The sequence below is a fragment of the Haematobia irritans genome, chromosome 3 (genome assembly GCF_050003625.1).
Source record: "Haematobia irritans isolate KBUSLIRL chromosome 3, ASM5000362v1, whole genome shotgun sequence".
Classification (NCBI taxonomy): Eukaryota; Metazoa; Arthropoda; class Insecta; order Diptera; family Muscidae; genus Haematobia; species Haematobia irritans.
Genome location: NC_134399.1, coordinates 149,200,844 through 149,216,296, shown reverse-complemented (window position 1 = coordinate 149,216,296; position 15,453 = coordinate 149,200,844). Strand labels below are relative to the sequence as shown.

Genomic DNA, 15,453 nt, shown 5'->3' with positions numbered 1-15,453 from the left:
ATGGGGGCTACACTAAAATATGGACCGATACTCACCGTTTGCGGCATACCTCTTTATGACCCGAAAATACCTCTAGATTTCCAATTTCAGGCAAATAGGATAAAAACTTCGGATTCTAGAAGCCCAAGAAGTAAAATCGGGAAATCGGTCTATATGGGGGCTATACCAAAATATGGACCGATACTCACAATTTTTGGCACACGTATTTGTGGTCCTACAATACCTCTAGATTTCCAATTTCAGGTAAATTGGTTTCTATAAGCCCAAGAAGTAAAATCGGGAGATCGGTCTATATGGGTGCTATACCAAACCATGGACCAATACTCACCATTTTTGGCACACCTCTTTATGGTCATAAAATACCTCTAGATTTCAAATTTCAGGCAAATTGGATAAAAACTACGATTTCTATAAGCCCAAGACCCCAAATCGGGAGGTCGGTTTATATGGGGACTATATCAAAACCTGGACCGATATAGCCCATCTTCGAACTTGACCTGCCTGCAGACAAAAGACGAGTTTGTGCAAAATTTCAGCACGATTGCTTCATTATTGAAGACTGTAGCGTGATTACAACAGACAGACAGACAGACAGACAGACAGACGGACAGACGGACATCGTTATATCGTCTTAGAATTTCTCCCTGATCAAGAATATATATACTTTATATAGTCGGAAATCGATATTTCGATGTGTTACAAACGGAATGACAAACTTATTATACCCCCGTCACCATTCTATGGTGGTGGGTATAATAAACGAGTAATAATAGCCTTATAACTAATAGAAAAAATCCCAAGCCCAAATGAAGTGGCCATATCTCAAGGATACGTAGACACGCACTATTCATGAAGTTTGAGTACAGGAACTTTCACAGATGGCGGTAATTTTTCGGGACATTGGCTTACAAATGTTAACATCCCGGCCCCCTTGCAGTAACCTGCAATAAAAAATAATAGTAATTTGCAAAAGAGTATACCTGATCCCATTGTCCATCAAGCGAATCTCTAATTTAAAAAATTTTCTCCAATTTACTTTAGTTAACTTTATCCATCCAGTATAAATAATTGAAAAGATTTTAAGGTCCACGAAATGCTCCAAGTTATTTACTTAAGGTGAGCACCCTCCGGATATAATATACCCAAAAATGGTAAACTGAGCAAGTGGCTTTCCAAATGTTCCACCAGCAATGCCGTTTCGGATAATTTTAGAATATACATCACCCCCTAACGAAAGGTGTATGTAACCCGAATAATAGAAGGTAGGATCAGCTAGTTGCAATCCAGGGTACTCATCAACTATATTCATATCAACAGACTGTCTCGGTGTCAGTACGGCAAACTTTTTACGTACTTCTGCATAAATTTCGACGGAGCTGCCTATTCCATAACATCCATGCAAACGCAAAGCACACTTATAGGAGTTTCCAACGCGAATAATTTTTTGACATATGCGATGCACTAACGACTCCTCTATTATAGATACCTCTGACCCTGGATCAATAAGAACCCTTTCATTGACGCAACGATTGCCACTCACAATTTTTACCATCGCCGTCGGTCGGATCATTATGGTTTCTTGAATGGTGTAGGTCGTGGGCGGACCCCATCTACGTTCTTGAAATCCACCTTTTACCTCATTTCTGGATTTGTATGGAACTACTTGTTGCGATGCATGTTTATTTCGTCTACTTCTGTCTGGAGAACGAGTACGTTTTCTCGAATTGAGAGCTGAACCTTTGGCTATTTTGTTACCTTCTGTGGACGAACTTGGTCCAGCTACAGAAGACAAATTGGACGAACGAGGTCCACTAGTTGAGGGGCTTATGGACGAACGAGGTCCAGATCCGGTTTTAGGTTGGGACGAACGAGGTCCTAACCTCTTTACGACGCTTTTTACTACCCTTGCAGACGAACTAGGTCCGGGTTTATGTAGCAATGTATGATGCATATCACCACATTTTTTGCAACGTCCCTCACTTTTACATGTACGCCATGTATGGTCATGAGCCAAACAACCAGCACAATGTCTATATATCGACACTATTTTCATTCCCTCCGAATAACTCATAGCCAGAAATTTACTGCAAAAGCGAAGTGGATGGTCCTTTAAACATATTCGGCAAACAAATTTCTGTTTACCTTGGCGATTTTCTGGAAGATATCTCTTTGCTTTTACCATGATTCTAAAATAATAAACAAAACAAAAAAAAATACGAAATATTATAAGATATTAGTCCGTCGGAAGCAAAACAAGTTTAACGATAGGTCTAACTAGAAGACCTCGTGCTGTTTGGATCTCGGCTACTCTGACCTTTTCGTCTACGCCAGGAAAAACCTTGGTAATACGACCCAATCTCCACTCGTTTGGAGCTAAATTGTCGTCACGCACAACAACCATAGGGTATATCAATGTTCCAGTAAATTGAGCTGCGCCAAGTGTCAATCGAGACATAATACATTGTTACATCGCGAAGCTCGTGTAGCTTTAAGTACGGATGTAAAAGAGACTGAACCAAACGACCCTATTTTGATTTCTGAAGTTTCTACAGTTGATCAGGAGGTACAGAATTGTTTTGCTAGATCTCAACGGCAGGTATTACTAGGAACTGCTCTGGTGAACATTAAGGTTAATGGAATTATGTATATTGCAAGGGCGTTACTCGACCCGGGTTCTCAGGCATCTTTTATATCTGAGAAACTTCAGAGACGCCTTGGCTTGCCAACTACGACGATAAGCGCAAGAATTTCAGGATTGAACAATGCGCTGGCGGGATTAACCCAGAAACAATGTACATTTGAATTAGCTTCCACATATCGAGATCATTCAGGAATTCAGATGTGTGGCTTGGTACTTCCCAAGCTGACTGGGAAACTTCCTAGTTCATCTATTTCTATTCCGAACAGCTTTTCTCTGGGAGATCTACAATTGGCCGATCCTAATTTTTCTAAAAGCAATCAGATAGATATCCGGTTCGAAGGACCTTGTTTCCCCTTTGGCAAAAATCCAGGGGTGTAATTAAGGTATCTGGTGGAGCACCGTGGAAGCCAATTACAAACCAAACACACAAACCATATAGTCCAAACCAAATGGTTCAGAGAAATCTGTGCTTAATGAGAACACAAAGTTTTTCAGTTCACAGGTATGATTTTATTAACACCATTTATATTTTTATAAATAATACCGATTTAAAGTTTAGATTTTTCTATACAATTCAAAAAGGTATTTAATTCAAAATGTCTTCCACACAATTCAGAAGGTTAGTTCAACAATACTTAATCAAATTCATACAATAACAACAATATATAAAAAATAAACGAGTAATAATAGCCTTATAACTAATAGAAAAAATCCCAAGCCCAAATGAAGTGGCCATATCTCAAGGATACGTAGACACGCACTATTCATGAAGTTTGAGTACAGGAACTTTCACAGATGGTGGTAATTTTTCGGGATATTGGCTTACAAATGTTAACACTTGTTATTATTTGATTTAAATACGAGGGATGCCTTTTACATTACGGGATTTGGTAACCCTGATGTTGCAATCTCTCAACTGAGAGCTCAATCGTAAAGCTTCCCATTTTTGATGTTATTCGTACCACCCAGAAAATTGTATTAAATCGAGAACATTTTCGTGCGATTATTTTTTTATAACTTTTGACTTAGATTAACTAAACAACAGTGCATCGATGAAATTAATTAAATTTTTGCGATGAAATTCCGTCAAGGGCCAGCAGGCGTTCTGAGCCAACTGGTACTACAACGTCGTCGTCATGTGATCTATCATGCGACTGAGATAGCCTTAGTGGGATCAGCATACATTCAATATTATATGAACATCTGACCGTAAAAATTTTTTGTTCGCTTGGATTCCCAAGGCCCAACAAGGCTCGTGGCGATTGGTCGAAAGAAATGCTATAAAAGTACGACCGCGGTGCTTTGAAGCACGTATATGACGTCGCACAGTGATTCCAAATCGCTCTTTTAGAAATAATTTTTCACCTTTTGAACCGATAAAGATTTTTTTGTGTGAAAGCTGAGTTTTATTCCTCTAAGTCAAGTTTGTGAGGCCACGGGAGTTAAAAGTTGGTCACCTCGCGGATATGAAATTTTGTTTTAGCTGTCAAATCCGCAGTTATGAACCGATTTCAATGATCTTTTCTTTGCTGGATAGAACTTGTAAAACCCCCCCAAAAAAGTATTAGTTTGGGTTTTTTTTCAAGAATTAAAAAAAGTGGGCCAGTATTTTGAACCTAGAAAGTCCGTTTTACGCATTGTGTACACTGAAAAAATATTGTCGTGAGTTCAAAGATTTCATGCCTTTAAAATACGAATGCAAATTTTGCTTAGCATAGAAAACGCATTTCTCTGATATAAAGATTTTTTTCCTTGTCCAAAAGTCGATAAACTTTTCAATGAAGTCGTATTGTCCTTATAATTAAGTGATTTCACTTAAAAATGGGTATCATAACATAAAAGAAAAAATGTTTGGGCTAAGGTCAACTTGACTTTAATAATTCAGAAAGCAAAAAATCTTGTCTACAAACCAAAAAATCGTTCAAATATAGGACATGTTTTTCAACACTTTATTTTAAAAACGATTTTTACTTGAAATACAGCATAATTTCTACTTGAAGTCGAGTCTTAATTTAGAAAATAAAGTTGTCCTTAACTCGTTTTTAAAGGACTTTGATAGCATATGAAGAATAATAGCTAAAAAAGCGGAAAATTAAAATTTGCATCCTAGCAGCAAGTACACAAAACCCAAATTTAAGATAGAATTGTGTCTTAAAGGTATCCTTACTTGTATTCTGGGTTTCTTTGGCTCGGAATCAATACCAACATTTTTAAAGGAAAGACAAAATCTTTGGAACCGGGCATGCTTTGTTTTCATTGTACCTATGTGCTTTACACTCCACAAATTGGATTTTCAAAACAAAAAAAAAAAAAAAAAAAACCGAATTTTGACCAATTTTTTTTGGAAATGGCACCAACATTCTTTCTATCGTAACATGTTTTTCCAGACTTCTCACAATTTTTTTCTTGCTTGTTTCTCATTGAACAACAAATAAGGATATGTTTTAAGATTTTATCGGCCATTTTGTTCTCCTCAGAAAAAATTTTATTTTAAAAAATTTTCATTTGTCAAAGGATTATTATCTTTTTTTCAAAAAGCCTCATGTGTGTAAAAGTTTCCAACTCCCTACCGGTAAACAGCTGAGAAATATGCAAATTACAAAAAATAACATTTTTTAACATATGGGAATGGCATATTCAGCAATATTTCTTAAAACATTTTCCCCTACAAAACTGAATAAAAATCATAGTGATTGAATTATAATTGTTTAAAAAGTTAGAAAAGGTTTCAATTAATGTTTTTAATTCTCACAAAATCGGAACTTAAAAATAAATTGTTCCTTGCCCTAAAAACTTTAAATTTTCGTAGATTTTGATTTCGATTACATAAGAAGAAAGTTCTCTCAAATAGCTTTCCAATGTTACTTCATTTGTAACTTGTCACAGCCATATTATTTTCTCAGAAATTATGTATTTGTTTTCGGCAATCATGTAAATTTTTGGCGAGGAAACAAGATCCGTCTAAAAATAACATTTAGCTCTTGAAATATGTTTGGGGTGATCATATTCATTCTCTGTATAGACCATTAATATTTTCTTAATGATTTTTAAATCGTTCTTAATTTTAGTAATTTTTCAGTGAATTGTTGTTAATCATTAAAATCCCAAAAATTGAAAATATTTCCTGGTTGCAGCAGAAAAATTTATTACATACGAAAAATTATGGAAACCCCTATCCTTCATTTTTCTATTTAACCTTAAAAATATTTAAATATTTCTAATTTAATATTTTCGTATTTATTTAGACTGGAATACATACCACCCTTGTCGTTTGAACAAGCGGTCGCTATGGGCAGAACGGGGAGAGTGTTACCCTCGCCTGTTATGAATGGCTATAAGCCAAAGGGCAGCCACCATGCACGCCATTCCGATTCCGATGAGGAGGATTGGTGCTAGCAAAGGCTTTGATTGCGATCGCGTGATCGAAGGGAACAGATCTGGGTATAGCATCAGGCCATACTGCAACACACACTGTCCGCACCAGATTTAGATCATAATTTTGATACAATACCAATGCAACATTTTCATCCACACCGCACACAACGGTCACATATAACCGCCGCCAAGTCATATAACGATCTATTCCAATTACAAACCATACTCGATGGAAACCAAAGACTTATGATGCCACCACCACCAACATCACCAACAACACCATCACCATCATTGACAGCAACAGGCAATAATATCAATGTAAAAGGACCAACTGCAAGGGTTTTGAATTTATTACGCTATGGCTATGATCCGCATGATGATATAGAAGCTGCAATGGAGCGTATCATAGCGGAAACGACATTTATGGAGCCAAATATAGCCACAACCAAAGTTTATTCCGATCATGAGATAAATTATACAACAGGAAGTCCAGAGACAAAAATCACCACCACAACCACCAGCAACAACATTAATCATGCAACAAACCAGAAGGACACTACTACAACAATTACCACATCATCAACAACGGCAGCTGCTGCAGCAGCAGCAGTGCTAGCAACAGTTACACTTGCCGGCACCAGGGCAATGACACCGGAACCGGAAATCTTTATGGAACCAATACGAGAGACAAGCATTGGTGCTACAACGGATCAAAGGCAGTCACAGCCACAACAGCATCAACAACAAGAACAACATCTTTATCACACTTTATAAGAAAATCAACAATAGCTACAAAGAACCAATGAAAAAAAAAACAAAAAATTCTTTTCATAAAAATCATCCATCAGATAAATCCAAACGATAAATCAAACCAAAGACTTTTTAAACAAACAACAGCAAAACAACTAAGACCACACATTGTAAGTGAATAGGGCGGGAAGGAATAACCCACCCTTACAACCAAATCGAATTGAGCAGAAAAAGAATGAAGCCCTTAAATTGTTTCACAAAAGCAAACAAAATAGCTAAATATACTCCCCCCCAAGCAAATACCATAGTCCCCCCCAACCTTAGCTTTGTTTTAGTTGACGAAAGAAAAAAACCAAATATCTTTTGTGGAAATCAAACCTTTGTAAAAGCTTTAAATTAATTTAAGTACCTTACAAGAAATACTACTCTACTAAATCATATACCAAAAAGAATATGAAATATAAAAACCGGCAAACTAGTTACCAAAAATAATAAATAAGAGAACGCATACGTTAGATGGAGAATGATTAGAGGACAGGTGTTTTCTTAAGATTTTCCAGGAAAATCGTTTGTTATCAATGAAATTTTATTTCTAGTGTTAAAGTTATTTCTGCCTATATTATTTTTTTTTTACTAAACCAAACAGCTTTTATTCAAATCTAAAGAAAAAATTTTATATATATTTTTTAACAAATCAAATAATAGATATTTTTATGGAGATTTTAGCTGTTTTCATTGTTTCTAAATGCAATCGATAGCTTTGAATTTACCAAATTAGGCTCTTAGGCTATATTACAAAAAAATAGGCAAATAGATTATTTTTTTAGAACATTTGTAATATAGTTAATTTCAATAATTAAACAAATTCATGGATCTCTAGCTTTGCTATTTTAATACTTGTAATTATTGAAGTTAATTATAAAATCAAATTTGAAATATATTACATTTGGTGAATAAACAGATAAGAATGTAAATGGCAAATGAAAAACGTTTAACTCTTTGAAATACTATTTGATAATTGAGAACAAGTAATGCAATTTAATGAGATTTAATGAGATTTACTTTAATTAAAAATAAATTTACTTTGGTTAATTTAAAATAATTTGCTTTAAAGTTTTAAATTATAATACACTTCAATATATTTTAATGTGTCTTCATTTAAATGAATTCAATTTGATTTATTTAAAATTATTTGTATTTATATTAGTTAAACACAAGAAAATTTATCTAAATTCAATTTAAATTAATTTAATTTAATATTATATAAATATAGTTTAATTGTTTTTAATTTTACTTATATTTATTTTAATAAAATTTAATTGAACAATTTTATATTTAAATTAATTAAATTCAATTTATTTAAACACAAGAAAATTTTTTTCAATTCAATTTAATTTAATATTATTTAAATAATTTAATTGTTTTTAATTTATCTTATATGTTTTTTTAGCAAAATTTTATTGAACAATATTATATTTAAATTAAATGGTGTTAATTTTAATTAATATTTATTTATTTATATAAAATAAGTTTGACACAGTATTTCAGAAATTAGACTATCGTAAGTGGAGAACATTAAAAAAAGCATTTCCATAAATTACATACTATACTAAATAAGTGAACACAACAGTTTTAGTTTATTTACACTCAAAATAAAAGTGAACTCTCTATTTCACTAAAGTCATTTTAATTTTAATTTAGTTCATGGAATTATTATGGTTGGAGAAAGTTTCCTTTATTCTAATAAATTTTTGCGTACGATAGTTAAATGAACCAAAAAACATGAAAAAAGTTATACACAAATTAAACATAAAGATTTACTAAATTCGTACTTTTCACAAAATAGTTTATTATTTCTTTAAATTTATAAATTTTACTACAAATGCGTCCATCATGAACTTCGTATGTCACTAAAGACATTCTTGCAATTTTTAACTCCAATTTTATCCTTCAAACTACAAAATTTTCTTCAAAATATAAAAAAAAATATTTCTAATAAATGTTATTGAATTTGTCGAAAATTATTTACTTACTTTCATGATATCGGTGTGATGTCATCGTTTGTAATACTGTTTAGTTAAAATTTTCTAAAAATTTTCAAAATTTTCTAAAATTAATCGTAAAGTTTTCTTCCTAGTGAGTTCACTGTTTTTTCAGTGTAGGTTCATGGTAACCCAGCAAAAAAAGAGCTTCCAAAAAAGTAGTTTGGATCCCCAATCTGTGATCCGGAAGTAGTGCAAACTTGGATCATCTCCAATGAATTTTACATGGGCTTGTCATTGGACGGAAGTACTCCCTTTTGGGATCCTTTGCATTGCTTTAGAAGTTGTGCCCTGGAAGTTAACGCCTTAGCACACTCATATTAGCCATTGAACATAAAGCGTCGAAAGGTCAATTCAAATGTTTGTGATATGATCGTAATACGACACCAAGGAATAACATTCTAACTGCTTCTCGAGATGTTCTTTATTAGTATGAACGAAAAAATAAAAAACGCAGGTTCAAATCTCACCAGCGGCAATTTTTGTTATCAAATATTTTTATAAAAAATTATTTTTTTATGTTATGTTTTAATTTTTTATTTTCGGCATATATTTTCATATAAATATATTTTTTCCATTAAAAATCAACAACAAAAATTAAAAATTCTCGTAATTTGCAAAACCTTCTCAAAAAAACTTCCATGGCAGCGAAAAAGTCAAACGGCACAGGTTCAAATGAAATTAATTTTTTTATTATTTTTTTAATTTTTTTATTAATTTCTATATTTTTTTTTAGTTTTTTATTAGTTTTCTATTTTTTTTGTAAAATTTAATTATACAAAATTTGCATGTAAAATAGCCTGATTTCGTTCTTTCTAATACTTGTCCACAAGGACTGCATCGGAAGTAGAAAAAATCATTGGGGGATCCCAAGATGCGCTTTAGAAGAAATGTTTGTGCTCTTGTCCAAAAGGACTGCATCGGAAGTGGAAAAAAATTATTGGGGGATCCCACGATGCGCTTTAGAAGAAATGTTTGTGCACTTGTCCAAAAGGACTGCATCGGAAATTGAAAAAACTCGATGGGGGATTCTGGGATGGGCTTTAAAAGAAATGTTTGTGGAACAACTTCCAATTTTTTTGCTGGGAATTATTATCTCAGCAAAAAAAGCGTCGCCAAAAAAGTAGTAAAAATGTTCGTTTTGGATCCGGAAATGGTGCCAAAGTGAGGCAGAAACGATGAATTTAACATGGGCTTATCATAGGACGGATGTCCACCATTTCAACAGCCGCTGCACTGAATTTGCATTACTTCTTAAGTTGTGAGGCGAATTCAGTGTTTTTGATGTGAATTAAGAAATTTTGTGATATTTTGACAAATAAATAATTTTTAAATTTTTTTTATGATTTTTTAATACATAATAACGTTTGTCTGGAACTTTTGTGATCAAATATTTTCAAAAATTCGAAATTTTTCTACAAAGGATTTAGCATTTTTTTTCGGCTAAATTTAAATAATTTGTATTATTTTATTAATTCTTAATCTTTTTTAACCTCTTTGGAACACAAAAATATAAATTTCCCTTTAAAAATACGGAAAAAGCGAGTTATAACGAAATTGACCCAAATGAACTTCCTGTGCAGTTAAAATAAAGAACATCTTTGGGAGAGCATTTTTGGAAGTTCTTTTAAAGTTGTGTCTTGAGAAGAACTTCCAAATTTTTTTTGCTGGGATGTTTTAGTTAAAATATAAGAAAGTCTTCTTGACTTTATTAATTTTTAAGGATGTTGTTTAATTTAGCTTAAAAAGTGGAGCAAAATTATACACAATTGTAGCATAAAAATTTACTAATTTCATAGGTCCCAAAAAATAGTTCAAAATTTCTTAAACTTTTTAAAATTTACCAGAAATAAGCCCATTTTGAAATCCATATATCGCTAATGATATTTTTGCGTATGACGTATTACTCTTGTGAGATTTTCCAACTTTAATTTTTTTCTTCCATTTTTTGTTAACAAGTGAAATTGTTGTTTCCACATTTTTGTCATATCGGTGGTTATAATACAATTTAGTTAAAAATTTCTAAAATTAACCTACATTTTCTTTCCTGGTAAGTTCACTTTTTTTGTATGTAAATATAGCTCCAGTGAATGGGAATTAAAATTGCAATTGTCAACTCAACACACTAAAAAGGTGGCACTAAATCCAAATTAAATGTTATTTTAGTGTATGGAAAATATAATTTTTTGAAATATGAAAAATTTTCTTTCACTCTAGTATTTTTTTTCTTTAGTTACATAGACTAAAAACGAGAAAAAAAATCGCCTATAAGCATCGTCTCGTTATTACTATTTGAATTCAGTACGTAAGGTAATTCCTAGCCTTGCTAACTCATTCGTTCTACAGTTTCGTGGTATGTTCCTGTGGCCAGCCACCCATATTAGGTGTATATTTTACTGCTTCGCCATCTCTTTGAGAGATTTGTGGCAGTCTATATTGCTGTCGAGTTGAAGAACACAGAGCCGAAAGATTTTATTGCAATCTCTCTATGCTAATATTTCAGCCTGAAAAAATACCCCAGTGATTAGTTAATATTTTCCAGATTTTAGCTTCCAATTACTTTGGTTATATTGTAAAATCCACTTGTCCGTCCAATTTGGAGCCATCAGTACAGAAAACTATATAACTTTCATTCTCCAAGGTTGTGTGTAGCACTAGCATTTATTGTCGAAAAGGGGTTTCGCCAGAGTATAATCCACGGGGTTAGGACATCTTGAATCTATATCTATATCTAAAAGTAATAGATGCAACATGGCATTAAGGGAATCTCTTTTTGTCTAACTAAATGCGTCCGAGATACACAAAAACGCAATTCGCTGAATTTCATCTAAACTTTTCGACTGTTGAAGTGTTGGCCACCAGACCACAACACTATGCAATATAGGTCTAACCACTGCCAATGCACAATTTTTGATTTTAGTCTTCCCTTTTCCCTTACCACATGAGGACAAGGCTATCGTGGATTTTCACGCCTTTTCTTCAATATTAAGCTTAAAATTCAAATGTCTGCTCAATATAACCGCGAGGTTTTTTTTAACACTCACCAAAGTTAATTTCGTACACCTTAGCCGTGGGTATTTTGTGTTCTTTGCAGTACATGACTAGTTCTGTCCTTGCAGGATTTAGACCTAAACCATTCTCCTTCGCACAATTTCTTAGTCATTCTGAGGGTTCTCTGTATAATATCTTCTATTGTAAAACTTTCCCTGACTGCAAATGGCACATCACTTACATATGCCACCACTTGTATCCTTTCTTTTTCTAAGGAAATGACAACATCTTAAAAATAGAAATTTAAAAATGTTATCTATAATATTTAACCCTCTAATGCCCCAATTATTTTTCCAACTGATTAAATTTTCAATGTTAACGACACAAAAGCAAAAGAACTAACCAAGAAAAAATTTATAGGGTAAAATGCAGCATATGCTGCAAAGCCTCTTGAATAGTTTCAATAAGTTTTCTTTTTATTTTGCCCATTTTTGTTGTCTTAAGGTGTGTTTTACTAAAAGCCTTTAGGCGGGCTTGGGCATTAGAGGGTTAAAATATTCTACTCTACATGAGTTATTATAGAAATATACTGCCAAATGAACACGGCGTTTATTGAGTATATTAAAAATCGAACTAAAGCATCTAATGTCACTAAATAGGGCTTTTATACAGTTCGCACAAACGAATCAACAGATTCATAGTTTGAAATAAGATCGACTTCGTGTACAAAAGATCTCTTGTTTTATTTAAGAACGAATTTTGTTCACTCCACCAGGGCTGTGGAGTCGAGTCAATTTTGCTCGACTCCGGCTCCGACTCCAGCATTTCTATTAGCCTCGGCTCCGACTCCGGAGTCGACTCCAGGTGATGTACCTAAATCTCATTTTAGCAGTATTCCAATTGTAATTTTAAGGTGTAGTGTTCCAAAAATAGACCGATATAAGTATTATATTTTGCCATATGTGTTTATATTTTATGTCCAAAATAACTCTAATTTTAATTTTTATACGACTCGACGACAAATCTCAGCATTTTAGGAATGTAAAGAACTCTACATTTTAATTTCAGGACAATAAATTAAAATACGACACAAGACTATATAGAGACCACATCAAAATTTGGGTAGATAACAACATTCTCCAGAAAATAAATTTATAAAAACACAAAATTTCAAGAAATAATTAGGCTTCCACATGTTTAAGAAGTAAAATCCTGGTATTGGTCTATAAAGGCATTTTATTAAAAATAAATCTATATAAAACAATACACAAACATCAAAATGTCGGGCTAATCAAGTAGAAAGTTTAGATGTTAAAAAATGTAATGTGTCGGATATACAAAACAAACATAAACTGTCATAAATTAGGACGGGAGGAATTTTAAATAACCACTACATACAACAGATGATAGGAATAGCTGGACACTTACGAATATTGTTTCTATAGAAGTAAAATGGTGAAACATCGATTTATAAATCTCAGTTATGGACATTAGAGGCCTATTAATTTAATGTAAAGAATTTCGTGTGACATTGATGAAACAAGCTTTCTCCCAAAAGTCCACCTCAGATGGCACGTTGACAGAGGTTTATTTTAAAATTACAGCTTCCAAGGACATCGGGTGTATATGGAGATTTCTCAAATAATTATCTCCATATACAAAATCGACGTGAAATTTCCGCATTTATTTATGGATCTCAAATAACTAAAAATTTCTGCAAATTTTAGACTAGAAAAAATTTCTTAAAACAAATCGGAAAAAATTCACCCTTATAAATACACTTTGAATGGCCTGAAATCCAGTACTTCGTTTTTCGTTGTTCGATTAAAAACCCCAATGGAATCTAATTTGTCGAAATATTTCTTTTGTTACAAAGATATGAAGTGTTTTTCAAATTTTGTTTCGCCGGAGTCGAAGTCGAGCAAAATTTATACGACTCCGGCTCCGGCTCCTACTCCGACTCCAGCAAATTCTTCAGACTCCGACTCCGGCTCCGACTCCACAGCTCTGCACTCCACAATTTTCTTTTGAACATTTTTTTTATAGCAGACAGATAGTTTCGAGTATAAAAATATTATTAATCAGTATAGGTATTTAAAAAAATGTTTCTCACTATAGCATTTAATTATTTTTCAATTCATATCTATATATATACAAACTGATAAAGTTTGAAGGATATTCAATTTGGATATTGAAGAAAACTGAAGATCATTAGTCCTTCTGTAGAAATATCAACACAGTTTGAGATCACTAGTTGCGAGACAAATTTTAGCGGTTGCTGTGAAATTACCTTTAAGTGGAGAATAGAAAACTTACCATTTTCGTCGTTCAATGTAAAGTAAAATTTTTCATTTGCATAATGCGTATATAACTACACTATCTGGATATCATTTCATACCAATTACACCGAAAACATTTGCTACGTAAACATAAACAATTTGCCATTTGCATTCTATTCTATAGTTATTTAGGATTAAATTGTTTAATAATTTAACATGTGCCTAATTTGGTAAGCCAGATTTTTTGCCGAATTTTAAATAGAAAAATTAAATCTATTAAAGGAAATGCAGATATATTATTAGTTAGACAAATTTACATTTTAGCCAAATTAGAACACACCAAAATAAACTATCAATTTTAAAACAAACTCTTATCAAACATATAATCACACACACACACACACAGCCCCCAGAAATATATAACCAAAATCATCCAAATATATATATGTGAATGTATATGAAAATTCCATATACTCAAGTACCATAATTTATCAACCAATAAACAAACAAAAACACTTTGTAGTTAGAATCAAACATTGTGAACATATAACTTTGATGACTATCATATATATATTCATGGAAACGTTTATATATCTTTCGTTATGTGTGTGTTGTATAATATACCATGCAGCATACACCCACACACATATACATACATACATACATACAAATACTATATACTAAAATTACAAGAAATATACATGAAAACATTATTGCCTACATATATACTAACCATTATAGAGAACACCGATTTATATGTATACCTTACATAATATAGATTGAGGAATACCTGCATACACAACAACAACAATATATACACATACATACATATATATATATTACAATAAAATGTTTAAACTGACATACATACAGATGCTCAGATTTGAGAGAGAGAAAATCGTGTTATTCAAAGAGAACAGTGTATAAGGCGATCGCAACCAAAACCCAAAAAGGGATTCAAATATAACCGAGAGAATATAATAAATATGTTAAAAATTTTTGATTTTTGTTTTTTTCTTAGTCACGATGTTATAGAAAATAAAGTTTCTAGATGTTCTAATATGAAAATTACCGGAAGAAAATCAATAAAAAAAACGTCTGACAGAGACTATTAAAAACCCAACACCTTAATACAATGAGGCCATAGAAATAAAACCGAGAACACAACAAAACTGAAAATCGTTATATATCATTATTCGATTATTATTATAATTACTATAATTATTACTCATTATTTTTTTTTTACTATTAACTATTTATATGAGCGTTGTATATATAGTCATAATATATTCCATAAACATACAAACCATAATACATAATCCATATGATGTAAAAGTATCGAATAAATAAATCAACATAATTAAACCAACAACCA

The 15,453-nt window shown here is 32.4% G+C and overlaps 1 protein-coding gene across 1 annotated transcript in view; it reads left to right on the top strand.

Annotated features, from left to right (window-relative positions):
* Positions 1-6,037, top strand: part of cac (calcium voltage-gated channel subunit cacophony) — a 289,864-nt gene extending 283,827 nt beyond the window's left edge. The window contains exon 29 of the mRNA XM_075299357.1: positions 5,887-6,037. Within this exon, the coding sequence (XP_075155472.1) occupies positions 5,887-6,037 (151 nt within the window). The remainder of the gene's footprint in view (positions 1-5,886) is intronic.
* Positions 6,038-15,453: the final 9,416 nt, after the last annotated feature.